The 26,075-nt window shown below is 40.9% G+C and overlaps 2 protein-coding genes across 5 annotated transcripts; both read left to right on the top strand.

Moving 5' to 3' along the window:
• The first annotated feature begins 453 nt into the window (after positions 1-453).
• On the top strand, positions 454-8,672 carry dab2 (DAB adaptor protein 2). 4 transcript variants are annotated; one of them, XM_063890407.1, is made up of 15 exons: positions 454-685; positions 3,214-3,477; positions 3,588-3,727; positions 3,908-4,006; positions 4,090-4,221; positions 4,310-4,393; positions 4,686-4,712; positions 4,793-4,843; positions 4,955-5,017; positions 5,825-6,448; positions 6,982-7,081; positions 7,189-7,839; positions 7,921-8,096; positions 8,183-8,266; positions 8,363-8,672. In XM_063890407.1, the coding sequence occupies exons 2-14, from the start codon at positions 3,345-3,347 to the stop codon at positions 8,246-8,248; spliced, it is 2,346 nt and encodes a 781-aa protein (XP_063746477.1). In that variant the 5' UTR covers positions 454-685; positions 3,214-3,344; the 3' UTR covers positions 8,249-8,266; positions 8,363-8,672. The 4 variants fall into 4 exon arrangements, with proteins under 4 accessions (XP_063746477.1, XP_063746475.1, XP_063746478.1 ...); XM_063890405.1 differs by having other exon boundaries at positions 8,180-8,266; XM_063890406.1 differs by lacking the exon at positions 454-685 and adding an exon at positions 2,372-2,438 and having other exon boundaries at positions 8,180-8,266.
• An 839-nt stretch (positions 8,673-9,511) lies between these two features.
• Positions 9,512-25,800, top strand: zgc:162472 (uncharacterized protein LOC553495 homolog). Its single transcript, XM_063890403.1, has 29 exons — positions 9,512-9,612; positions 10,575-10,774; positions 10,854-11,430; positions 11,567-11,670; positions 11,797-11,862; positions 13,328-13,543; positions 13,725-13,858; positions 13,954-14,048; positions 14,159-14,213; positions 14,306-14,440; positions 14,585-14,824; positions 14,940-15,003; positions 15,091-15,274; positions 15,357-15,463; positions 15,577-15,967; positions 16,136-16,270; positions 16,797-16,833; positions 16,923-17,036; positions 17,140-20,632; positions 20,780-20,931; positions 21,040-21,227; positions 23,292-23,355; positions 23,429-23,582; positions 23,667-23,796; positions 23,887-23,920; positions 24,008-24,109; positions 24,187-24,457; positions 24,558-24,759; positions 24,850-25,800. The coding sequence occupies exons 2-29, from the start codon at positions 10,581-10,583 to the stop codon at positions 24,961-24,963; spliced, it is 7,752 nt and encodes a 2,583-aa protein (XP_063746473.1). The 5' UTR covers positions 9,512-9,612; positions 10,575-10,580; the 3' UTR covers positions 24,964-25,800.
• Positions 25,801-26,075: the final 275 nt, after the last annotated feature.

The following is a 26,075-nucleotide window of genomic DNA, read 5'->3' as shown; positions in this document are numbered from 1 at the left end:
ACTTCCCAGAAAATGTTGGAATGAAGGTAGCCTACCTGACCAGCACACTGAGGCTCCGGAAGAACCAGGCCCCTAGGATTCTAAAGGAATGAGGCAACTGTAGAATTAAACCATCGTCGAATTATAAAATAAAATGTGACAAGAAAAATGATGATTGATTTTTCTTGTTATCATAATAAAAATGTTTTGCTTCAAATCTTTTCAACATCTATATTTTTTCAAAGAAAGACTGTCTTGATGGAACCTAATGTTTTTAAAGCGGCAGGCACTCGACTTGGAAATAGGGACGCAAGCACACCAGCATTGTTTAAAAGTGTGTTTTACCATAAAAGCAAAATAAATCAGATCTATTTTCTCAGGACACACACATGGTTCAGTACCCAGTAACTGACTGTAGGCTATATGACCGATGGTGAAATCCTCCTAAACGTGCAGAGCCCGCCCCCCCCTGCCTGTTGAACTGTGCAGTGAGTTAGGTCTGTCAGCCAGTGAAGGGTTAAACTGGGAGTTTGCAGCAGTCTCTCCTTTCTGTCCACGGCATTTAGCGGAAAACATCTGACTCTTTTCCGAAAGCTGTGTTTGGCTTTTACTCATTTTGGTGCCGGAGCTGCGGAGGCATCACGGGAACAAAACTCAAGTGTTCCGACTGCAGGATTGTAACATCTCATTGCGCGCTTTCAAACAGGTAGGTCTCTGTGTTGGTAACATTTTCCATTCATGCATTAATTAAGGAATCCAGCAAAGAACAGCAGGTAGTCATTTTAAAGTAGCTGCTGAAATGTTTCGATTTGATATCACCTTTTAAAGCCACACTTATAACTGGTTGCAGGTTTTTGCGAGTTGCTCTGCAGTCTCAAACAGATATCACATAAATTGCTTTTCCATGTACTGTACTTTCCTACACATCTCTGCGGGAGGTAAAACTTAATTCCATGTTTTCATCTGTACTCGTTTCATTTCCTGTCCCAACTGCTGGGATAACAAACCATTTAAAATCACTTTTCTCCAAGTTCTCCAGAACACTCTTGTAGCAGCAGCCTGTTCACAAACATTTCCTTTTTTAAAACTTGAGACAGTAGGAATACATGATGTTCAACACTTTATAAGGTGCATCTTCTGTACACATACATATAGGCCAATCTATATCCTAGTTTAAGTGCAAAACAACTTAGTCTGAAAGTGTCTGCATGGCCTTTGTGTCCACAGTGGGCCTGTGGTATTTCACCATCTCATTCACTTGCAGACTGAGTCATTCCCTGATTTCCTCCAGATGTGCAGTAGTTTACGTTTCCTGACGGCCAAGGATTGTGACATTTCTGCCCTTGCACTGCAGTTATTCTGCTGACAAATGTTAATTTTCACTTGTGTAAATTATGTGGCTAAATGTTATTTGTTCCGTGACAGCCATGGATTCATTCTGTAAAAAGCTTTTTTCCCCCTCATCCTTCATCTGGTAGTACTGGCTACCTTTTTTGAGTAAGTTGTTAAAATGTAATCATTTAACTTCTGTAATGAATTGCTGACATTTCACCTTTTTTATTAGCCTTTCCTCCAGCTAGTGGGACTCTGACACCACCAGACAAGCATGTATCAGACTTTCGTAAACTGAGCATCAACAAGTGTTTAGGAGTATGTATTTAGTTTTTCTACCCTTCCCCACACGGCAGCAACGATCTGTGCAGTTGTAGGAATGTCACCATGACAAACTGGACAGAAAAGGGCTTATTTACTAGGTCTGTTACCTTGAATTCAGATATGGTACTGGTGGATGAAATTACGTTTATTGTTTTACAGCTGCACAGCACAGTAGCGCTTATGATAAAACTGCCATTTAAACAGCTATCAAGATTATTCTTTAAATAAGTAAAACGAAGTTGGATGCCTGTCTTCACACACTGTGTTAAATCAGATTTCACTTACAGAATAAGATCTGTGTACTCTCAGACTCTGATATGGTCAGATGTGATTGATAGAGAGGCAACAGTTACAACTTAATGACTTGATAGATGTGTTATCTTATCCTGTCTGGCTTTCATTTCCTTTATGAATCAAACACATTTACCAGCCTGATCGATTTCATCACAAACAGTGCCTCCGGATTGGATTGGACTGTGTTTTTGAATATTCTCACAATATGAAAACTGAACTCACAGGTGCATTTTGGCTTGTTGTCCTTTGGGATTCATTTGTCCCTGATTCCACATTATCTATAATTGTAGGTTTTATAGATTACTTTGAAAAGCTGTCATTCCAAAGGCTGCAATATTGTTTATAGTTGCTTAGCTAGGCATCACGAGATATTTTGCTCTGTTCGCGCAAGATTAACCTCAGGTGATTGCTCAACCTTTGCCCGCTTACAACCTTTGGCCCGTCCTATGGTGCTCACAGCCTCTTTACTCCCAGTGTGGGCAGTGGAGTCTCCAGTACTGGTCCTAAGGGTATGTATGTCCCACGCAGAGCCATAGTTTCATTGCTTATATTCTTCTTGTTGTGCAGAATCTTTGGCCGAATGCATGTGATTATTAGTGCTCAGCTGGGGTTGTTTGATTCAAGTTATTAGTGATTAAACTAAATCTGTCACACACAACGTAGTTGAGGGGATGTAGGTGAATCTCAGCTGCTGTGGTGTCCGCTACAGTCCTATGATGTTGGTTTAGCCTCTTCAGTGTGTTGGCAGATAAATAAATGATGTTATTGTTGATGCACCACACATGTGACAGTATTACAAAATGCGGCATTCTTTGTCCTAGTTAATTGTCCTTAAAAAGCTTCCCTAAACAAATGTACAGATGGATAGCAGGAAAACAATATTTGTAGAGAGGTGAGCCGTATCTTTTTTATCTCCAGGATAATACGCTGTTTTTACGGGGCTGAACAACTGACACAGCATGTGTAAAGCAGGGTTAAAGTGTGTTTTCTGTGTCCTCATCCTATGATGTTTTATAGGTCATGTGTCTGCTTTGCCTCTCTCCTTGAAGGGTGTCTCTGTGGTTGTAAATGTTTACTGTGGATTGTTAACATATTTGATTGTTTATGATGTGCCAAACATCTTTTCAGCAGCTACCTACAAACAATTTGAGCAGTAACAAAGTATTTTCAATCATTTAATGCCCCCTTTATAGTATTTTGTTTTCAGTACGTACTGACCTTTTATCTCCTTCTCCTTTTTTTTCTTCTTTATCCCCACATGCACTTCTCTTTTTTCTCCTCCAGACAGATAACAAGAAAAGCATGTGTGGGTGCTAGGACTCATCTGTTCGGTTGACCTCGCTGCCCCTGAATAAGGAGCTGCTGCCAGCTTTACTCCAGACTGTCCTCTTGTCCAGTGAGGCTCACTCCACACCATGTCTGCTGAGGTGGAGACCGCACCGGTTCCTGCCGATCCAAGCATCGTATCCTCAACTACACCCAACACTCCTCCCACCTCCCCTTCAACAGCCACATCCAAAGTCCCGTTCAAGAAAGAGAAGAAGAAAGGTCAAAACACACTTTGAGATTATTGTGCTGAGATAAAGACATCCATTTGCCTGTTACATTTTTGTCTGATGTTGTAGAACTCAAACTTTCCTTGTTTTGTTTTTTTGCAGCCCCAGAGAAGACGGATGAGTACCTGCTGGGCAGGTTTCAAGGGGATGGGGTGAGGTATAAGGCTAAGTTGATTGGCGTTGATGATGTCCCAGAGGCCCGAGGAGACAAGATGAGCCAGGACTCCATGATGAAACTCAAGGTAAGGACTGAGCCCTGCTATTTATCACATTTAGGTATTAAGTGGATGGTGTTTTAAAGCTGGTGATTCAAATGTTTTCATACTGCTGTTGGTAACGTGGACACTAACTTGCACAGACAATGGTTGTTTACTTGCAAAAGATAGAACATCTGAACAGTGTGTATATTTCTTGGACAACAGGGTATGGCAGTGGCTGCACGGTCTCAAGGTAAACACAAACAGAGGATCTGGGTCAACATTTCCATGTCAGGCATCAAGATTATCGATGAGAAATCGGGAGTAAGTCTGCCATTTCCTTCCTTTTTAAAGTTACATCACACAGTTTATTAGATGTTGTTGCTAATGAAGCCTTTGTCTTCAAGGTGATTGAACATGAGCACATGGTGAATAGGATCTCCTTCATCGCCAGAGATGTAACAGATAACAGAGCGTTTGGTTATGTGTGTGGAGCAGAAGGGCAGCATCAGTTTTTCGCCATAAAGACTGCACAACAGGTAACATTTGCAAATAAACTCAAAACAACACTCTGCAATGATAAAAAAAAAAACTACAAATTGCAAGTATGTGTTTGTCACCTTACAGGCAGAGCCCCTGGTCATTGACCTGAAGGATCTCTTCCAGGTCATCTTCAACCTGAGGAAGAAAGAGGCAGAGGCCTCACAGAAGGTAACAGAGGCAGTTGCTCTTAAAACTGGAAAAAAACATTTTTTTTTTCTTTCAAAAGTTGGACTGTGCGAGCATGTTCTTTCTGAGGGAAAACCATTTTAATGTGGCCATCTGGGAAGGTTGACAGGGTATACAGTACACTGTGAAAACCTCCTGAATGTCAACACTGCCTCTCTGTGTTCTTTCAATGAATCACATCTTCAGACATTCCATTGAAATGATGTGAAATGACAGCGACGCAGTGAAATACGACAATAAGTGTAACCATTAACAGTCCACCTCTTGTTTACAGGGGGAAAATGGCAGCGAAGTAGTTGAGGTAAGCATTTGGAAGCGCTTGTTTTCTCCAAATGTCTCCTCTCACTCCTGCCTTAACCTTTAGCTTTTCTATCCTTTTAGAATGGAAGTGATGCCTTGCCAGGTGTAGGTGGTGGAGTAAAAACTGCTCAAGTAAGTATGTCTTATCCGTTTTTTTAAAAGTATTAAACATTAAATAACATAGCTCTGATTTATAGTAGCTGGATAAATACTGTATATTTCCTTTTTCTTTTTGACATCCAGCCAGTAGAGCAGCTTGACCTTTTCGGAGACATGTCGACCCCTCCAGACATCCAGGCTCCAAATGTAAGTGTGGTGCCATAAAATGTTCCCTTTAGCTGGGCAACATAGTGGAATTATACTTAGCATATTAAGTGCAGTTGGGCATTTCCACTATTCTACTTTCAGTGTATACTTTTCAGGCACCTTAATACAGACGGTCTAAGACTTTTATTCAATAGTTTCTTTTTATGGTGAGATTTCTTTTAAACCGGGTACGGATACAGCTTGCTACATGCTGCTTTGTAAAAAATATGTTTCTAAAATCCTATTTAGGAAACAAAATATGGCTCCACTCAATAACCTCAGCGCTTTCCAGATCATTCCATGTGTGTAAACTCAATTCTAAAAAGGCCACACTTTTCTTTAATCATCATTAGTTTCAGATTTGGCAGTTCATGATGATCTTTTAAGAATTGAGTTTAACTTCTTGTACCAATCTCATTGTTGTTCATCAAACCTCTAAAGCTGCTACAAGTAGAATCTATTTATGAGTCATTTTTGTGTCTCTGGTGACACCTGGAGTCTCCTAAGTGTAATATTTCGGGGAAAATTCACAAGCCCAGTTTCAGGTAATCAAGTTAGTGCTGACTTCAGCATATAAACCTTGCTGATGTCAAAGGCAAGTTAGCATTTAGTTAATTTTTCAAGTTAGACTTTGCTTTACCATGGCATTTAATATAATTTTGAGGTAAATATTCTACAGGTAGCAGCTTTAAATTGTCTTTTCACACCATGTGATTCATTTTTCATTTTGTTAACACATGTGTTTCTCTCCTTCTGCAGAACTGATTCATAATTCTCTTTTTTTTCTGTCCCTCTCATGTTAACCAGGACTCTAATGATATTCTCTTGCTGGACTTTTCTGCTGAAGTTGACAGCAATCAGAATTGCATAAAGGGAACTTCCTTTGTAACTTCCTGTGCCCCTGACTGTGGGGCATCTCCCCAGACAGAGAATCCCTTTTCCTCAACATTTGGCTACTTTCCAACCCCAGACAGTGACCCTTTCAGAGATGACCCACTTTCTAAATCACCCCCTTGGTCAGAACCCCATAACTCAAAGATCTCCCTCCCCCCCACTTATCACCTAAACAGCACTGCTAGCAACACTTGTACGACAATTATTAACGGTGGTTTGAATGGAGACCCCGAACACCTCAGTCAGCAGATAAATGGGTTATCCAGTAAAACCATGATCCTCGCTCTCAGTAACGGACAGTGGCCACTAGGGGGCAAAATACCTCCGAGCAACACGATCACCATGATGGACGGGGATGAATCTGGAACAGTTCTCTCAACCAAAAACCCTTTTTTTGACTCCTCATTAAACACTTCCCCTGTCTCTCATGACATTACTCCTCCCCCACAACCCCCAGTGGCTCATAGCAAGGATTCAGTTGTCATAAGTCCGCCTCCACAGAGCTCTAAGGCTGGACGAGGTCGAAGGAGTGCAAAGGTGAAATTCCATAGCTAGATGAATCATGCTAGATTTGCATGTGTGATGCCTTGAATAGGTTTAATGCACAGGTCGCTAACATCTCCCTTTCTTGGGTTATGCACTGGTATCTGACAGGATATGATAGAGGATGCTTTTGTTTGGATGAGTTGCAAGGACTATCATTTGGTATTGCAATAGTCTTGTTGGTTGGATCCACTCTGTCTTCGTGCATGCACTGGTGGTCACACTCTTCTCTAACTGGCTTGCATAAATGACACTTTGACTGTGCTGCTGAACAATCCACTTTACCGTTGGTAATTTCTGCTCTAAATCAATTTTCTAACATTCATGCATCAGTGATAAACGCAGTGGTAAGTGACAAAGCATGTGTACATATCAATATTCAGGTAATAATGTAGTACTTTCGACTACATACTTGCTTTAAACAATTCTACTATATTGTTTATCATGAGTTCTCATGTTTGAAATTGTGTCAATGAAACTTTAAAATGATAAAAAATATAATACTGTTTTATCATTTTCTTGAATAGTCCACGGCAGGTGATCTGTTCGGAGCAGAGCTATTTGCTGCTCCTGCACAATCTGAAGCATCCCCTGCCTACTCCTATCCCTCCTCCATAGCTGCTCTGGGTAATACACAAGAGGAAAACACTGTTTTATTCAGATATTACATACTTTATTTGGCTTTATACTCCCTTCCCTTTTAAACTTTCATATCCCTTTCTCTTTATATCCAGGGAATCTTCAGTTAGGTCCTCCAGCTACTACAGGCATTCCTGCTGCAGGCATCTGGGGGCCCCCTGCTGCTGTACCATCCATGTTCCAAATGCCAGGAGCTCCAGGCCAGAGGCCCAACTATCCCCAGCCGTCTGCCTTCGGTGGCCTTCCCATTCCACCCACAGCCTGGGGCCAGCAGATGCCACCTCAGTTTAGCGCCCCGCCCTTATCCCCGCCTCACCTCAGCTGGGGCCAGCCTCCACCGGCTTCGCCAATGGGTGCTCCAGGTTGGGGTCAGCCCGCCATGACCAATCCTTTCCAGCCTGGCCAGTTCCCTGGAATGGGTGACCAGCAAGGTCCTGCACGCCCCCCTCCTAGGCCACCTGTTAAGGAGGCCCCTCCAAAGGTAGAGAACAGTGCCTTCACATCTCTGGACCCCCTTGGAGATAGAGAGAAGAAGAGTGGAAAGGACATGTTCAAGGACTTCCAGATCGCCAAACCGCCTGCCATCCCAGCGAGGAAAGGAGACCTAGTGTCCAACTCCGCTCCCGCCCCAGGCAGCAACGAAGCCGGGGCATTCGATCAGTATTTTAACAATAAAGTGGGCCTGCCGCAGGATAATGCAGATCACGATGACTTTGATATCAATCAAATGTCAGCCGTAGTGAATGGTAAATCAGCTAAATGTTGCAGGTTGACTGTATGTGTGAGATGTGTCACTAAAAGTGTTCTCGTAATGTCTCTGTTTATAGATGTTCCTAAACCAGCTGCAGCTCCGAGTTTTAATCCCGGCCTCCTGGATGCCGCCTTCTCCTCTGCTCCAATTGCAAACAATTCAGCCCCCGCCAAGGGACCCAACCATGACATGTTTGATCAAGCATTTGGGGCCCCCGATTCGAATCTGTTTGGAGGGCCGCCAGTAGCCATGGTACAGAGATTTAAACACACACCTAAATATACACCATTCCAGATTCACATTAATGAATTGTAATGTGAGGTCTTTTCTTGCAGCAGCCTGCTGCGGTGAACTCTGGATCAACAGCAGATTTTGGGGATCCTTTTGGAAATCCCTTTGCTTGACCATAACTTTGTCTATAAGTAAGTGTGCATTTATGTTTGTTTATTACTATATGCGTTTCATCTCAAGGGTATAAATAGTGTTTTCACAGTTTGTTCTTCTCTCTGCCCTTACAGTTGAAATGTAATGGAGATCTTCACATCAAATAACATCTTTGGGACTAGCTGCTACAACGTGCGCAAGACAATCCAAACGATGAACTTTTCTAACTCTTGTCCCGAGCCCACCCTTCCTTTACACCTGGACCTCTGTTGTTTTTATTATCCAATCAGTAGCTCCCCTTATTTGTAAAGACCACTGATCTAAAAACAGAAATGTTATGTCCTGATCTGCTGAAGATAGAAATGTGTTGTGAGAAAAAACACGTCCAAAGAGGTTCACTGCTGATGCTGTCTGTATTAAAGAAATAAAATAATTCAATCATTAGTTGTTCATTTCCTTTTTCAGACTGAGATGGTGAAGTAATGTTGGAATCCAGTTACGGTTCAAACGACACAGATATATGATACTTGTTTCGATAGGATATGTCTATGATTACTTAAGTTCCATATGATTAAATATATATACAAAAACAAGCTTAATAGCCACCTTATGGGTTATATAAATTAAAACAAGAAAATTAATATCTTAAATAAAAATAGTAAAACTATTGGGAAATGCTCTCTTAAAAGCTATGCAGTCTTAATTGTGCTAAAGTAAATGTACTTAAATAGAGGGAATGTATGTTTTTTTATGAACATATTTTATCTACAAAGTATCTTTCTGACAGAAAATAACACGAGTAAATTAAGTAAGCATAAAATGGAAACACTTCAACTATAAGAAAAATGTACATACAAAACAATCAGCTTGCAAAACATTGTCAATTAATCTTTCCAGTGGTAGCCTGAAATATGAAATAAGAATATGTTTCACGTAAAATGACCAACACCAAAAAAACGCTTACTTATCGGATTTAGCAACCTCCTAGTTTGACATTTAGTCACATGTTATTGTTAATTCTTCTGCACTTCCCAACCAAAATATTTACGTTATTTTAAGTATTCTTTTTGGATTGCTACATTGTTGCTTTTGCTTTAAAAACATTTAAAAATACTTATAACATACTGAGTATAATATTACAGACAATATTTTCACAATACTGCTCACAGTCTTTAAGAAAACCCTTGCAAAAAACCTTACTCTCTTGCCTCAGCCAATCGTTTTACAGCGAGTTGACTACATTTCCCACAAGCCCCTTCTCTCAGGAAAATATCGCGTCATGAAAAACATGGCGGATTAGTGTGTGCATGGGTTCCGCTACTTGCCAGCCTTCTTCGATACATCTAAGCCTATTTCTCCCAGCCAAGGATATATTGTTGAACAGGTAAGTTATTTCAAGGTCAATTCATTATGTTGGCGTAATTACATTATAAATGTAATTGCCTTAGGTTTAAAATATGAAGACTTTAACGGTCCAAGTCGCTTACCTAAAATGTTGTCAAGCGAGTTTCAGCCCAGCTTTGTGCACTTTTCGCCTTGTTTTCGCAATATTGACTTTTCTTTTATGTGTTGACTCAGCTTTAGGTGTGTTAGCGTACTAGAATTTCTGGCGGTATATCGTTGTGATTATCTTTACAACCAGATGGCTTCTCAACTGTCAACGTCAGTAGTCCTGTCCGCTGATAGAATAGCTGAGGCTTGCAGAAGCTGGACGTATTCTCGCTATTGCTGCTGCATTAAGTTCTAACGTAAGGCAACTACTTTGTCGCACTATATAGTCATGCTTAAATTAATACAAGCTAATCCTCATCAAACAAGAGTCTCTATTCATAATACGATAAGATAATACAAATGGCCCGCCAGAATTAAGTACAGTACATCTTACACATACAAGGCAAAATGATAATTAGGACAGTAATTCTGTAGTCACTACAACGTGTTTTTTATTCTGTAAATCCCATGAAAGTTGCATTTAATCTTGCAGAAAAGTTAAAGCTGGTATTAAAACAAGCAGTGGTAAAGTAAATAGGTTAACATATTTAGAAATGTTTGCAAACATTATTTAGTTCTACTTATGCTGATAAGATATTAGGGGTCTTCAAAGGACTGAACATATGATTAGGCTACATGTTTTCCACTTCTTATTCACATTTTGTGTTTAAAGGTAATACTTTAGCTTTTCAATTTGCCTTTTAGTATTGAGGGTTTTGCACTTTAAAAGTCTGTTGTGGAACTTAACCAATGCATTTGTAATGCCTTTCAAATATGAATATGTAAGTAATTTTTCACGTTGAGCTCGTTTCCAGTTTTCTTTGTTAGAGTACTAATGCAGCTGTGTGTTTTCAGGTCAACATGTTCCGTCGGTCAAGATTTAGTGTCCGGCCCAATGTTGGAGCTACAGGGAAAACAGCAGCAACATCTCAGGAATCCCCTTCAGCAAGTCAGGAGACCAGTGAGACCCCTAAGGACGCCGGTGAAAGCTCCACTGCTACTGCGACAGATAACAAGTCTGTTGTGACCCCCCCAGAAACCCCTACAGTCCCAGGGTGAGTGACACAAGTTAAATTGTTCGACGAATGCTTTTTTCATGTATTACAAATAATAACTATTCTTGCTTCTTTTTAGGGATGGTAATGATCAACATGTGGAAAGTACCAGCTCCTCAGCAGCCCTCCAGAGAAGGAAGCGGTTTTCCATCAAGCCTAAAGTGGCCCCAGGCCGCCCCTCCATTGGTACTCGGACAACAAAATCCCATGTCAAAGCAGCCTCTGAAACTCCTGTTGAAGCCCCTGTTTCAGCCCCTCAGAGACTCCAGTCCCCAAGGCGAAGGAGACCTTCAGAAGAGAGCAAGCAGCCAAAAATTGAACCTAAACCCACCGCCATCCTTTCAGAGCCTTCAGTCGTACCTACAGCTGAGGACTCTCCAGAAAAAAATGGCAAAGAATTAGAAAACATTTCAGCCAGTCAAGGAAAAGAAGCTTCTTTCAGTCTCCCGGATAAAGTGCGCCCCTCTCTACCAGACAAAGAAGCTATTGCAATATCAGAGAAAGCCAGGACTCTAGTGTCATCTAAGAGTAGGCTTTCACTGTCAACACCAGCGTTCTCCCTGAGCCGACTCCTGAATGACCCGTCAGACTTACAGAGGCTTGCAAAGGCCCAAAAACTCAGAGACCTGCTGAGAGAGGAGATGCACAAAGAAAAGGTAAACTCAAATTCTTCAGTAAGTATAATTCTCTTCATCCTCCTCATCCTCTTCATTTTCTTAGTTTACGTCCATACTAATCACTATTGATCGGTTCGATATGTATGTTGATTTTGTGTATTATCTGATGTTGCAGAAAACCAAGCGACCTAAGAAACATGTAAAGGAATTTGATTTAGATCCTGCCAAAATGACCATGAGGGACCTTATCCGTTACCTACCACAGTCTAACCCCATGACGTAAGTGTGTCCTCTGCTTTACTCAACCCATTCATCCTCTCTATCGGTTATCCTGTGTCTTTCTCCACATGAAGGCTTTTTTCTGGTTCCTTTTCCCTTGTGACTATTATTTGCATTTTTGTTCAGGTCTAGTTTGGAAGAGTCAGTGGTAGAGGATGAGACTGTGGTCCCACCTTCTCCAGGAGGAGAAACGTAAGTCCGACCCATCATCTTTATGAAATATATTTTGTATTGATAATGTGATCATACATAAACACCCAGAAGTGTAAAGTAACTAAGTACATTTACTCAAGTACTGTATTTAAGTAGAATTTTGAGAAACTTGTACTTTACTTGAGTATTTTAATTAATTTAATTTTGTGCCACCTTGTACTTCTACTCCACTACAGTTCAGAGGTAAATGGTGTACTTTTACTCCACTACATTTATTTAGTCCCTTTAGTTCCTTTTCAGATCTGGATTAATGATGGTAAATATAATCAGCCCTTAAATCAGACTTTAGTTCACCTGGAGTAAATCCAGCAGCTACCCTGCAGTATACAAAGCCATTCAAACTAGCTGCACCTTTACCAGCTCTGAGAACACTTTAATGATCAATCATTATAAAACATATCAGAGATATTATTCTGAAATGGACCAATCAAACAATGACTACTTTTACTGTCGCTACTTTAAGTACATTTTGATGAGAGTACTTCTACTTTTACTGGAGGAACATTTTGAATGATGGACTTTTACTGTGACAGAGTATTCCTACACTCTGGTACTTCTACTTTTACTTTAGTACAATATCTGAGTACTTCTCCCACCTCTCTACACACCTACATACAGTGTTACCTTCATTCTTAATGTCCTTATTTTTATCCATACAATTACAAAAACATGCTTCTTCTGGCCTGTTTTCTTGAACATCATTTAAATAGCTCATGGTTTTTACAAAAGTAGAAATTAAACATATATTTGGGGTGGCAGTGGTCTGTAGGGACTTGGACTTTGGACTGAAGGGTCGTCGGTTCAGGTCCCGGTCAGAACAAGAAAGACGCATAGTGGAGAGGAGCCAGATCACCTTCTGGGCCACTGCCGAGGTGCATTTGAGCAAGGCACCAAACCTCCAACTGACGCTGGCAAGACTGGCTGCCTCTGCGCTCTGGATCCTCTTGATGCATGTGTATACTGTAACTGTGTGAAGTTACAACTGTTTGCGCATGTGCGTGTAAAAAACTGAGTGGGAAACGGAAATTTCCCCTTCAGGGGATTAATAACGGTCCATCTTCTATCTCGTATATTTATAACTCAAATATTCAAAAAAAGTTTAATAACTGCAAGAGCATTTAAATGTAACAGTGTGTTTGACTTTTTATTAGAAACCCAAAACTGTACCCCTTAAAAAAAGTAAAATGTGACAATGGAATTAGCATAGAGGTTAAATACTCATCCCAAATAGTATATAGTTAGTTTAATATACTTCATGCGAGTCATTTTCTACTTTTGAGTAGGAAAATGTTTCATTCTGAATGATGGAAAAGTCTGCATAATGCACTAGATTTTATTCAATATATTTATCACCAGCCATAGAAGACATTTGGACGTTTTTAGACATTAGTTTGCATTCTATACATTTTCCTTGTGCATGATGTTTGCTATGTTATCCCTGTAGCGTCCCAGAGAAAGCGAAGGAACCCGAATTCGTACCAAAAATGCCAAACCTTAATAAGAAGGAAGCGGAGGCCGAGGCGGAGGCCGAGGCGGAGGCAGAAGCAGCGGCGAATGAGGAGGAGGACGAGGAGGAGGAGGAGGAGGAGGAGGATGATGCTGTGATGGTTCCTCAGGTCAAAGTAGCAGAGGACGGCACACTGATCATTGATGAAGAGAGGTCGGTGGACTTCTACAGGACAGTTCTTTCTCTCAGTTATTGTAAATGAAATGTTGTACCACTCAACATTTGTATTACTGTGATAGGAACTGTCCAACAATGTCAACAAATGCATCCATGGATAAGGAAGATACAGCAGTCTGTTGTGGTCTTAATCGTAACCTCTCAACTTGTGTCTCAGCTTGACGGTGGAAGTCCAGCGAGCCAAAGGGCCAAATCCAGCTAATGATCGAGACCCCATCTTTGAGCGCGGCTCCACTACAACTTACTCAAGCTTCAGGAAAGGGACCTACTGCAAACCCTGGTCAAGCGAAGGTAGGACGATATGGATAAAAGATGCAGGAACGGCAATATTAACAGCACACATTTATTCCAATGCCTTAATGTCATGGTTTGCTGTTTTTCCACAGAGACAGACATGTTCTTCCTGGCAATAAGCATGGTGGGAACAGACTTTTCAATGATTTGCCAACTGTTTCCTCTGAGAGCACGATCAGAGATAAAGGTGAGTGATAATTACAGCAATGCATATGTTTATAAAACATAATGTGTAGAAGCAAAGCACTGCGTATACTCTTTGATGAAATGTTTATTGCATTGATTTTAAACTTTCAGAACAAATTTAAAAAAGAAGAGCGAGAGAATTCCTGGAGGATTGACAAAGCTTTCAGTACGTATTCAGTACGACATTACTAATATAATATTGAATGATTATTGTTCTCAATGTGCAATACCGGAATTTATTTTTGAAACTTTTTGCAGGAGAAAGGCGCAAACTGGACATTGAGTACTTTTCTAAACTGTTAGAAAAGATTCTGGAAGTTCAGAAAAACAGGAAGAAACTGAAGGCAATGGCTGACAAGAAACCTCCAAAGGAGCGCAAGAAAAGAGGAAAGGGTGAGTATACTTGTTTTCTTTTTCCCAATTTGGGGCTATATTCTAATTCTTTCATTCGTTTTTCATGAAATATCATCTTGGGTTCATATTTAACTTTTAGCCCTGAGTTTGTCTCAATTTAACATTCATTTATTTCCTCTACAGGCCGAAAAAAAGCTGGGAAGAAGCTGAGTGTTGTGGAGGAGGGAGATGAAGAAGAAGAAGAAGAAGAGCAGAATGAAAATCCTGATTTGGAGAAAGAGGGAGAGAAGGAGAATGAGGACCTCTGTAACGAGGCCGGAACCGCTGCTGTGAAGCCTAAGAAAAAGCTCAAAAGAAAGAATCCCCCGACTGAGGAACCAAAGGACAAGAAAATCAAAATGGACGAAAAGAGCAATGAACAAGGTACATGTCATTATTTTATAAAAATGGTATTGATGAAACTTGTGGCTTTATATAGTTGTATTGGCACAGAAATCGAAATGTTTCCTTGGCGTTCCTTTTTCTTTCATATGCTCAGATGAGGCCTTTATACCTGGCGACAAAGAGGCAGCACTTCCTGAGGACTGTCCAAATTCAGACATGTAATAATCCTTTGAAAATGTTGTTTAAATTGAAGTATTTTGCATCTTTAGTTGGCTTTAAAATCCCTGTTTGGTCCTAATATTCAGGTCTGAAAAGACCAAGGATGGCACAATCAAGCCAGCCAAACTTTCACGAGGCAGAGCACCAAAACCACTGCTGCCATTGAGCCGGAAGAGGGGTAAAAAGCACCCACCTCCCTCCACCAAGACCAAAGATGATGCATCAGATGAAGGAGAGGAGAGTGTGATTGATGGAGCATCCACAGAGCAGGTCTTTCACTAATCATCTGAGACTGATCAGATAATTCTTCATTGTTCATACTGGCGTACTAAAAGTTATGCTAACCTTTTAGGTAAATAAAGATGCATCACCCTCAAGGCAAGACAATAACATTAAGTCAGCCAATGATGATCCTTCTGAAGAGGATGAAACCACCGATCAACCTCCAAAACCCACCAGGTACAATATTTTTGCTGTGTTTTTTCTAACAACAACACTACAGTATTTCCAAAGAAAATACTTGGATATAATAAAACATAAGCAACTCATCAGTGTGTAATTGCGTTTTATAGGTATGGAAGAGTGCCTAAACCCACCCAGCACTTGAAATACTCTGCCAAAGAGGAGGCACCCTCCTCTGCATCCGAAACCACTCCTGCCTCACCAGAAGCGTCCACTGCTTCTGCTGCCAGGCCTAAACCCAAATCCACAGCCAAGAGGGGAAGACCATCAAAGCAGCAATCCTCCCAAAAGTCCAAAAAGCCTAAATTAGTTACCCTCAGGGCTTCTCAGTCAGAATCCAGTGATGAAGAGGGGGAAACTCAGCGAGAAGAAGAAGATTTGGAGGAGGAACAGCACGCTGCATGCAGCCCAAGTAGGGACAGCTATGCCCCCGTGTTTGTGCCTGCCAGCCTTCGCTCACCACAACCTGTCATTTCAGAAGTGGAAGAGACAATGGAGGAGGTATGACACACTGTTTACGATCGTGTGAAGATGCACACCATCCATTAATTTTGTTTCATGCATAACAAGCATCTTTGTGTTTTCCTTTATGCATGGTTTTTCATTCCATAATTCAAACCCCTCCACTCTGACTCCCCCCCCCCCCCCCCCCCCCATTCCCAAACATAGCTTGATATCTTGGCCACTATGCCTGATGTGTTGGGCATATCCCAAAATGCACTGTGCCCTGATGACTCTTGCGAGCGGGCACAAAAAGAAACAGGCACAGCTGAACCCTGCGAACATCAGCTGGACCTGCTCGTTGTAAGTGTCCTATCACTAAAATGTAATACCAGTGAAATTAAACCATTATCCCAAGATGCACTTATAATTCTAACATCTAATCTTAAATCATGTGATTTAATCGATCCATATCATGTGATTAATTAAGGGTCAACATTGATTAAATGCAACCTTATTATACTTCAAATAAGTGTTTAATTGTATGCATGTTACAAACATACAATACATCTTTGATGCTTGGATCAAACACTCATGTTGTGCATAATGTCCAGTTCAAGTTAGTTTTTGGTACATTCTCAATTAACAATCAAGACATTCAAGTTTCTCATGTTGCATGAGCTGGATCCCCTTAGACAACCTTTTTGTGCAGATGTAATCAGGGACACAAAAAGACAGATAGAGATTATGTAGACAGAGAATGACAAAGAAGTGTAACTGGTGCTACTATAATACATGTTTTTCATATACATCACATCCTTTCACAACTAGTCTTGGTTTATATGGAAAGCTTTTGAAGTGATTTACTACTCTTTTGCTTCCCTTGCAGGACGTTATTGACTTCCTTTCTTCGGACCATGCAGAAGGTAGGTTGAAGAGGTATTCTGAGTTCCCAGTGATATTATATATCAAGTTGTCAAAATCTCATATGTGTTGTTACTCTGTTTTGTTTAAGTATCTGAGGATGTGAGCTACAATGAGGCTGCTCAAACCCTGTTGACCATCGGCAACCTGGCTCACCTCTCACAGTCAGCACAGAATCAAATAGCAATACAAGATAACTTAACAGGTAAGAGACAAAGCAGACATAAGGATCTTTATATTGGAATAGATTGCATTCCTTTAGGAATACATCACAAAAATGTAAAATGTGCCGCAATGTTTGATTACAGGGACAACATCAGACGAACAGCTAGAAGAAGAGGTTGCATCAAAGATTGAAGCAGAAGAGGAAAACAGTGCCATTCCTGTTATGTCTGCTACTTGTGTTAATGAAGTCACAGAAACGTCAGACGGAGTTACCACAGTGGAGCTAAAAAACATAGACAATAATGACATCGTCATTCTTGAATCCACTGATCAGAGGACAGGTTCTGATATGGATCCTACCTCTCAATTGACCTCAAAGACAGATTGTCCACCGACCAGGAGAGCACGATTATCCAAGGTGAAACCAAAACCTAACCTAGGCCACGCTTCAAGGACTGCTCAGTCGAAATTACAACCGGAGACATCAACAGTAAGGGCAGTTGTAGAAAGCCCATCGGATGCTCCTGACCTTTCTCAAGCCCTTTGTCCTGGTCCTGCTTTGGATATGATACCATCAGTACATCTAGCCTCTACTCCTACTGTCACAGAAGAATTCTCAGGTGCAACAACATCACAACGGCATGGCGCAGAAAACCAGAACATCTCTGAATCCCAGTTTGAAATCAGAAGGGAACTGGACACAAGGTCAACATCTGGGTCAACAGATGAAGTAAGGATGTCTCATGTTGGGACATCTGAGATGAGTTGTAATAATCCAATGATATCTGTTGCAACAGCCACAGAATTGCATATTTTGGAAGGGTCAAACACAGGCTCTGTCCAGGAGAGCGACAGCCATCCTACTTCATATGTTACACCTTTAGAAGACTTACCTGTCATTGAGAAAGAAGGGACTGACTTAGCATCTACTCACCAGAGTGGGAAGAGGCGATTCCAGAAATTCAAACCTATTCTCAACCTCCCTCAGACATCAAGGGCAGTACGTTCTAAAGCTCAAACCACAAAAGAAACCCTAGAGAAAGACTCAAAGTCCACTCCCAAACCCAATGTCACTGAAAAAACAATAGCAGAGGTTGGTGCTGAGCCAACTGTCACCACGTATCCTGAAAAATTCAGTCCAAGTCATGTTCCTTCTTCAGATTTGATCCCATCATTGGATCTTGCCTCTACTGTAACACCCACTGAAGAACTGTCTACAACTGAGGAGAAAAAGACAGAGGTTAGTGTTGTTGGTCAAGAAGCATCAGGTGCAACAACATCACAACAGAGTGCTTCAGAAAAACTGAAAATCAGTGAAACACAGTTTGAACCCAGGATGGAACAGGCCACCAGAGACACAACGCCAACATGTCAGTCCTCAGATGAAGTACTGATCACTAATGTTTGTACAACTGAAAGTAGCTCTAATAATACTCTCACTCTCGAAGATAGTGCAGTCGCATCCACACGCCAGGCCAAGAAGAGTCGATTTCAGAAAGTCAAACCCAATGTTAACCTCCAACAGACATCAAGGACTGCACGTTCTAAAGCTCAAACCACAAAAGAAGCCGTAGGGAAAGACTCCATTGCAACTCCAAAACCCAGTGTTGCAGAGATTGATGCTCAGCCACCTTGCACCGCCTCTACTGAAAAACCAAGTCAAAGTCATGTTACTCCTTCAGATTTAACATCATCCTTGGAGTTGGCCTCTACTCTTAATCCCACAGAGGAACAGTCAGGTATATCAGGTGCAACCACATCACAGCAGAGTGCCTCAGAAAACCAGAACCTCACTGAAGCTCAGTTTGAAACCAGAAGGGAACCGGACACTAGAGACACAAGGCCAATATCTGAGTCAACAGATGAAGTACAACTGTCTCATGTTTGGACAACTGAAAGTAGTTGTAATAATCCATTGACATCTGATGCAGTGGTTGCTGAACTGCAGATTGGACAAGGGTCAAACACAGACTCTATCCAAGAGATCGACGGCCATCCTGCGCCATGTGTGATAACTGTTGAACAGTTACCTGTCAGTGAGACAGAAAAGAGTGGAGTCAAATCTACAACTCAGGCAAGGAAAAATCGATTCCAGAAAATCAAACCCAATCTCAACCTAGCACAGACATCAAGGACTGTACGTTCTAAAGCTCAAACTACAAAAGACACAGTGGAGAAAGACCCAGACTCAACTCCAACTACCAAAATCCATGAAAAAACAAAAGCAGAGGTCGAAGCAGAGCCAACTTGCACCACCTCTCCTGCTGAAAAACCATGTCACAGTCCTGGTCCTTCTTCAGATTTGATACCATCATTGGAGTTGTCCTCTACTCTCACTCCGAAAGAAGAACTGTCTGGTATATCAGGCACAAAAACATCACAGCAGAGTGCCTCAGAAAACCAGAATCTCTCTGAAGCTCAGATTGAAACAATAATGGAACTGGACACCAAAAACACAAGACCAACATCTGAGTCAACAGATGAAGTAAACATGTCTCATGTTTGGACAGCTGAGAGTAGTTGTAATAATCCAGTGACATCTGACACAGCAGACACAGAACTGCAGATTGGAAAAGGGTCAAACACAGACTCTGTCCAAGAGAGCAATGACCATCGTGCTTCATGTGTGATAGCTGTTGAAAAGTTAGCTATCAATGAGAAAGAAAAGAGTGAAGTCAGATCTACACCTCAGACAAGGAAAAGTCGATTCCAGAAAGTAAAACCCAATCTCAACCTAGCACAGACATCAAGGACTGTACATTCTAAAACTGAAACCTCAAAAGACACCATAGAGAGAGACTCTGAATCAACTCCAGCTACCAAAATCCATGAAAAAGCAGAAGCAGAGGCAGAGGCAGAGCCATCTTGCAGCACCACCCCTTCTGAACAACCAAGCCATAGCACTGCGTCAGTATCAGTACAATTATTGCAATCAGACTCCACTCATACAGCCATGGAACAATTATCTTCAACTGAGCAAAACAAAGATGTTGGATGTGAACTAGAGTCAAGATTAAAGGGCTCTGAACAAAGTGGGGCTCAAAGAAGGCAACGCTTTCCCAAGGTCAAACCCAAACCCAATGTAGGATCAACTCCTAGAACTACACGCTCAAAACTGCAGTCAAATGATATCAGTAAACCAGCAGCGCAGTGTCATATGGAAATGTCTTTAACCACAGAACAACAGCCTTCTGATAAGCGTACATCCTCTGAGGGCTTTGTCATAGCAACATCCTTGGTTGGAGAACATCAGTCTGTGTCCACACACTCAGCTCTTGAAAATAAGAGTAGTGAAAAACTCACAGTAGAGGAGGAATCCACAGGGGACACAACATCAAATAATGATAAGGTAGAGGCAGGACCTGGTTCAAGAAGTGAGTGCCAACAGGACATGGCCTTCAAAGCCACAGAGAGGATTATAAGACCAACAGAATATCCAACAACAGTTTCTGATGTCCAGTCTTCAGGAGATGCTTCAACAGAGTCCCAAATTGACTTGATACTCTCTACTAATACACACTCCACACCACATCCAAAAGAAAGCACTCAGGAGCCACCTACAGGAAATGACTCTGAGGCACCAAGTCAAGCTGCAGTCCAACACTCTTCTGAAACCAATGAAACACGTTTCAAAAGGTAAGAAATGAATCATATTTTCCCAGAATATTTCCTTAAAAACACATAAAAGATGTTCATACTGTTGTCATGTTGCATTTACACTCTACACTAAATATTAAGGAATAATTAGTTTGTCTTGTAACAGAAGTTGTTTTCCAATTACAGCACTGATGATAAACAGCCAGAGCCAACAGACTCTCCCTCAAGGAAAGCTCCCCCGACTCGTAAAGCCCGACTTATTAAACCCAAACCCACCCTGGGACACAGCAGACGACCTCCACAACCCAGACACGTCCAGAATACAGAAGCAGAAGCAGGTATGACCTCTCAGATTGTTCTTAACTTAAAGAATGCTGAGCAGCTTTTCAAAGTACTGCAATCTATCAACCTGCAGTTTGTTTGTTCAACACTATTCTTTTCATCAGATGTTCGCTCAGAAGGTTTGGATGATGCAGTTCGCCCCAAACTTGTGGCTGAACTCCTACCTGACATCCAGAAACCAGTAGAGGGCGCCATTGATCAAAGTAGTAACAGAATTCCCTCTCCAAACGATGCTGAGACCTCTGGATTGTCTACTGGTTGTGTGACACAAGTACCTGACATTTCTACTCAGGTGAGATAATAATACAAATATGCATGAAAAGTTGTATCCTGAGAACTATGATTGCAATATCTTTTTGCGTTGAAATTCCTTATTGATAGATGACCGTGCTTGTAACATTTTTTTTTTTTACAATGTGTACCATTTATATTCAATTCAATTCAGAGGGGCTTTATTGGCATGGAAATGAAAGGAAACAATGTTGCCAAAGCATCAAAATACAAAATCAGTACATAACGTTAATAAACATTTCAAATCTTTACATATTAATTATTTATATATATACAGTAATACAAGTCCAGCAAGATGTGCCTTGTCTCCTTCTCCTAGGAGTATCTTTAATTTTGAGAGGTCGTTAACTCTTTGGATTCTAGGATCACAGAGTTCAACTTGTTAAAGGAACTGTTCCTTATTTCCTGAAATGTTTCACACTTTAGGAGGAAGTGCATCTCTGTGTCAGTCTCACCTGTCGTAGAGTGAGCACATATTCTGTTTTTTTTGGTTGCCAGGATCTTTTGTTTCTACCTGTTTGGGTTGCCAGTTTGTGCTCACTGAGCCTGTACTTTAGGATCTGTCTCTGCTTCCTATCTCTGACAGCAGAGAGATATTCTGCCAGTTCAGCATCCCTTTTTACAGCCAGGTAACATTCTAATCTACTCTGGCTTTTGTTTCTTTTTCCCAATGTTGGAAATAGTTTTCCTTACATTGTGGTATAATGGATTTACTATGGTTGGTGTTGGGAGAGCGGTGATATTGTGAGACTGCTCAGAGTGGGTCTGAGGGGGGGCCGTTAGCGTCAGCACCAACTGACATAGGGGACTCTTTTCTGGGTTTAGATCTTGGCTTTGGAGGGCTTTGCAGTGGAAGGTGTCTCGTGGGCTGAATTTAAGGTGGTTAAAGGAGGTTAGTGCTCTCTTCTGAGTGTTAATTATTAGTGGGTATCTGCTTCATTCTGCTCTGCTTGCATTTGTTGGGGTTTTTCTCTGGACACATAAAATGTATCTGCAGAATTCTGCATGTCGAGATTCTGTTGGATGTTTGTCCCAGCGGGTATAGCTCTGGTGACTGAGTGCACACTCAGTCACCAGAGCTGTGTGCAGCAGCACACTGATGCAAATTAACAGCAAGTCAATTTATATATACATTAAATAAAAATGGACTTAAATTGCAACCCTGACGAACACCTCTTCTCTGGGTGAAGAATTCAGTTTGTTTGTCTCTAATTTTAACAGCGCACTTTTTTTCTAAATACATTGATTTAGCCAGATCATACATTTTGCCCCCTATACCACAATTTAGAAGTATATAATAGAGCCCTTTATGCCAAATAGAGTCAAAAGCTTTCTTGAAATCAATGAAACAAGTGAATATCTTGCCTGTTTTTGTTTGGTGTACATGTTTGTTATTTAAAGTGTGACGGTATTTACATGGTCGGTGGAAGGAAGGCAAGTTGACTTTTACTCAAGATGGAGTGTGGAATAAGGAAATCTTGTATTCTTTTATTTATAATACTACAGAATAATTTGCCCAGACAACTGCTGACACATGCCACGGTAATTATTAGGGTCTGATTTGTCTCCACTCTTATGAATGGGGGAAATGAGCCCTTTGCACCAGATGTGAGGAGAACCTCCTGACTGCAACACGATATTGAACAGCTTTAACAGTGTCTCCTGCGTCTCTGGGGGGCTATGTCTGGGCCCTATTACTTGTACCTCAGGTGGTACTTCTCCAGTTGGTAAATGATGTGTAAAAAGATTGCAGAATAGCTCAAATAATTTGAAAAAAACAAACTTTTTATTATAGTAAAACCATTTTTTAAAAACTACATTATTTAATCAGCTGTAACCACTTCATGTTGCATTTAAGGACGCTTGACTAGTAGTAGCTATATAGTAAATACCTAAAAGTGAATGGTTAAATAGTCCAGCTGTAGTCAATCAATCGCTGTACAACAACAAACAAAATTATTACACAAAATCATACCTTTCAATGAGGTTGTAATATAATCTTGGTCAAGTACCTCTGAGTGAAGAATTAATGCTTGATTGTTTGTCTCTGATTTCACATTTCCAGGATGCATCAACATCATGTGCAGGAGGGACCCAAAGTCCTCCAGGCCTCACAGTATTTCCAGACGGTACGTGGGTTGATATTGTCCTGTTTATTATTTACAGCCTCATGGCAGTGGCTAACACTTCCCTCCCTCTCAGTGATGTCGCCTCAGAATCCTTCTGATCCAGACGAACCGTTCTTCATCCTCTCTCTGACCGAGATCCCAGTCAGCTCATCTGGGGAGGTGGTGGGCAGTGTGCCTGGGCCCCTCCCTTATCTTCCTGTAACAGATGCTCCAATAGAGCGGCAGAGGTTAGTGCCTGCTGTTTTATCAGATGGTCATTTCTCTCATGCAGACGTAGATATGATTCGGTTTGATGTGTGATTCTACAACAGTCCTCCCCTCCTCATCAGTGTTCCAGCAGAGAGTTTGCCAACAGCAGAAGACCAGCCTCCACCTAATGTCACTGTCCCTGTGAAGGTCAGTGGTGAGACAGGCCTCATAAATGTAAAAGACCCAGCTGATGTAAGTAAAGTTGCAAGGAGCCACTTGTAGCCACAACGTGATGAAATGTGTGTATGTGTCTCACTTTTAATTTTTTCTCTCCCACACCAGGGTTCAACTGAGGGGAATCAAGTGGACCCACATGGTAAAGTGATTGCATTATTCAGTTATTTATTTAAACTAACGACACATTTATTTGTTGATAGTAAATGTGTATTATTTGTGTGAACAGAGAGAACTACAGTTCATCCTTCTGCAGTACAAGAGACTGGAGAGAATAAAGATGAGACTGCAGTTCCTCCTAAGGAAAGACAAACAGGCACTAGAAGAAGAGGTACTTTCAATACTTACTCACAACGTGCATCAGCATATTGGGCACATCTTATTTCATTTTGGACCCCATTCTCTTAGAAACGGCCAAACCACAGGTGAAGCCCAAAACTTCAAAGAGGAAACAAACCAGCAAGACTGCCGCTGCCAAGCAAGCTGAGTCAATCCCCGTCCAATCAGACGCTCCCGAGCACTTAGAGCTCCCTGGGCCTTCTGTGCATCCAGAAGCTTCTCATGACACTGAGCCACAGAAAGGAAGTGCTGATCATGTAGACGTTGAAAAGGAGACTCTGACAGGTGGAGTGGACCCTGAGGACACAGGAACAAAACCTACACGGAGTCCTCGGAATAGGTAAGAAAAAAACGGTTTTGAGAAAAAGACCTGGATACTTTTCTAGTTTGGTATATATCAAATGTACTTGAATGCATTTTTCTTCCCCAATATCTTCCAGAAAAGCAAAGGATTCTAACCCTGGCAGAGCAGCTTCTAAGGGCCCTCAGGTGAAAACTCCACGCGCAAAAGGAAAAAAATCAGCTGTAGCCTCAACACCACGTCATGCCACCCCACAACCTGGTCCAATCCTGGTTGAACATGCTTCTGATCACAGCCGACTATCTGACCAAAGTCCCAGCACTTCCCTGTGTCCAGCTGAGGTAAGGATGACAGAGGTGGATAGGGAGCCCTCTTGATTCAATGGATTTATTGACTCATCCTCATGGGTTTGATTATCTTCTGTCTTTCAGGGTTCATTTTTTCAGCGTAGTGAATATCTGGAAAGCAGCTCTATAGAGGAAGAGCCCACCAATGTTTCTCAGTACTTCCTCAGTGACATTTTTACAGACGTGGAAGAGGGGTGAAAGCTGTGAAGAGTTTGAGAAAGAGGAGGAACCCACTGCTCTTTTTACATTTCTGTTGTGTTAAGTTATGTCTGTACAGATTAATTTATAACTAAGTTGTTTTTGTTGTCAGCTGTAAGTTAATGAAGCTATATTTGCTATTCTTACACAAGCACTTTGACTATGTACAGTTGTTTCAATCGACTGAGAAGCATTTTAAAAAGGCTGTATCTCAAAAAATTAGTATTAAATGGTATAAACTAATAACTCAAACACTGGCAAATCCCTTTTTTTCATTAAATGTGGCAGCATTTTTACAATAATCCATTATGTTTCAAGCCTTGAATACCTTTTACCTGAGAAATGTAAATATTGTACACTGGCTTTTTTGATGTTCTTTTTCATATCTGTTCCACGTTAATACAGACCATAACAATGGTCTCTGGAAGAAAAGACCCAGATTACTTGATCATGTACAGCTGTGCATTTAAACAATATGACTGTTTTTTATAATTCCTCATCTGTGTATTCAGTTTATTGTTTTTGCTTCTTGTATTTGACAAAAAAACAATGTCTTAAAATGTGCTATTCATTTAGAAAACTGAATATCCTTTTATTTATATGGCATCATTCTATCTTGCCAACACACCGTATGTAAAGTTAAGGTTGTCAACTTTCATTTCAGATATTCTGCCGGCCAGCTCTCATTAAGACCTTTTGTTGTACTGTACATAATGTTAAAGAGGTCCTTGTACAGATTCCAAACATTCATTTTATGTTTGATACTTGAAACAAAAGCACAGCATGTGTTATGTTATGTTTTATAAGTTCATTAAAATAAAACATGGAATTCTGAAATGTCTGAATAACATGCATTCTTCCATCATCGCTTCATTCAGTCTTTCATCTAAGATTCTGGTTTGCTAAAAAAAATGAAATGTTTTTGCATCTCTTTTTCACTGATTCAAACAAGCTGTCAGGTACTGTATATTTGTGTAAATAGCAAATGTTTTGTGACTACTGTAAGTATTCAGTAGGTATGTTATACTATATGATAATAAATGAACCTAGTCATTGTTGCATGTGATACAGCTGACTAGAAACCTATAAGGAGTGAAACTAATCCCTCATGC

The sequence above is a fragment of the Eleginops maclovinus genome, chromosome 8, assembly GCF_036324505.1.
Source record: "Eleginops maclovinus isolate JMC-PN-2008 ecotype Puerto Natales chromosome 8, JC_Emac_rtc_rv5, whole genome shotgun sequence".
In the NCBI taxonomy this organism is placed as follows: Eukaryota; Metazoa; Chordata; class Actinopteri; order Perciformes; family Eleginopidae; genus Eleginops; species Eleginops maclovinus.
Note: the sequence above shows the minus strand (reverse complement) of the source record. Positions and strands in the feature narration are given on the sequence as shown.

Bases quoted from the DNA above. Each gene is read 5' to 3' on its own strand.
- dab2 (XM_063890405.1), top strand. From the start codon at position 3,345: ATGTCTGCTGAGGTGGAGACCGCACCGGTTCCTGCCGATCCAAGCATC. The intron at 4,222-4,309 runs GTAACATTTGCA...GTCACCTTACAG, and splicing joins CCATAAAGACTGCACAACAG to GCAGAGCCCCTGGTCATTGA. The intron at 5,018-5,824 runs GTAAGTGTGGTG...CATGTTAACCAG, and splicing joins CAGACATCCAGGCTCCAAAT to GACTCTAATGATATTCTCTT.
- zgc:162472 (XM_063890403.1), top strand. From the start codon at position 10,581: ATGTTCCGTCGGTCAAGATTTAGTGTCCGGCCCAATGTTGGAGCTACA. The intron at 13,859-13,953 runs GTAGGACGATAT...GTTTTTCCACAG, and splicing joins CAAACCCTGGTCAAGCGAAG to AGACAGACATGTTCTTCCTG. The intron at 14,214-14,305 runs GTACGTATTCAG...AACTTTTTGCAG, and splicing joins GAGGATTGACAAAGCTTTCA to GAGAAAGGCGCAAACTGGAC.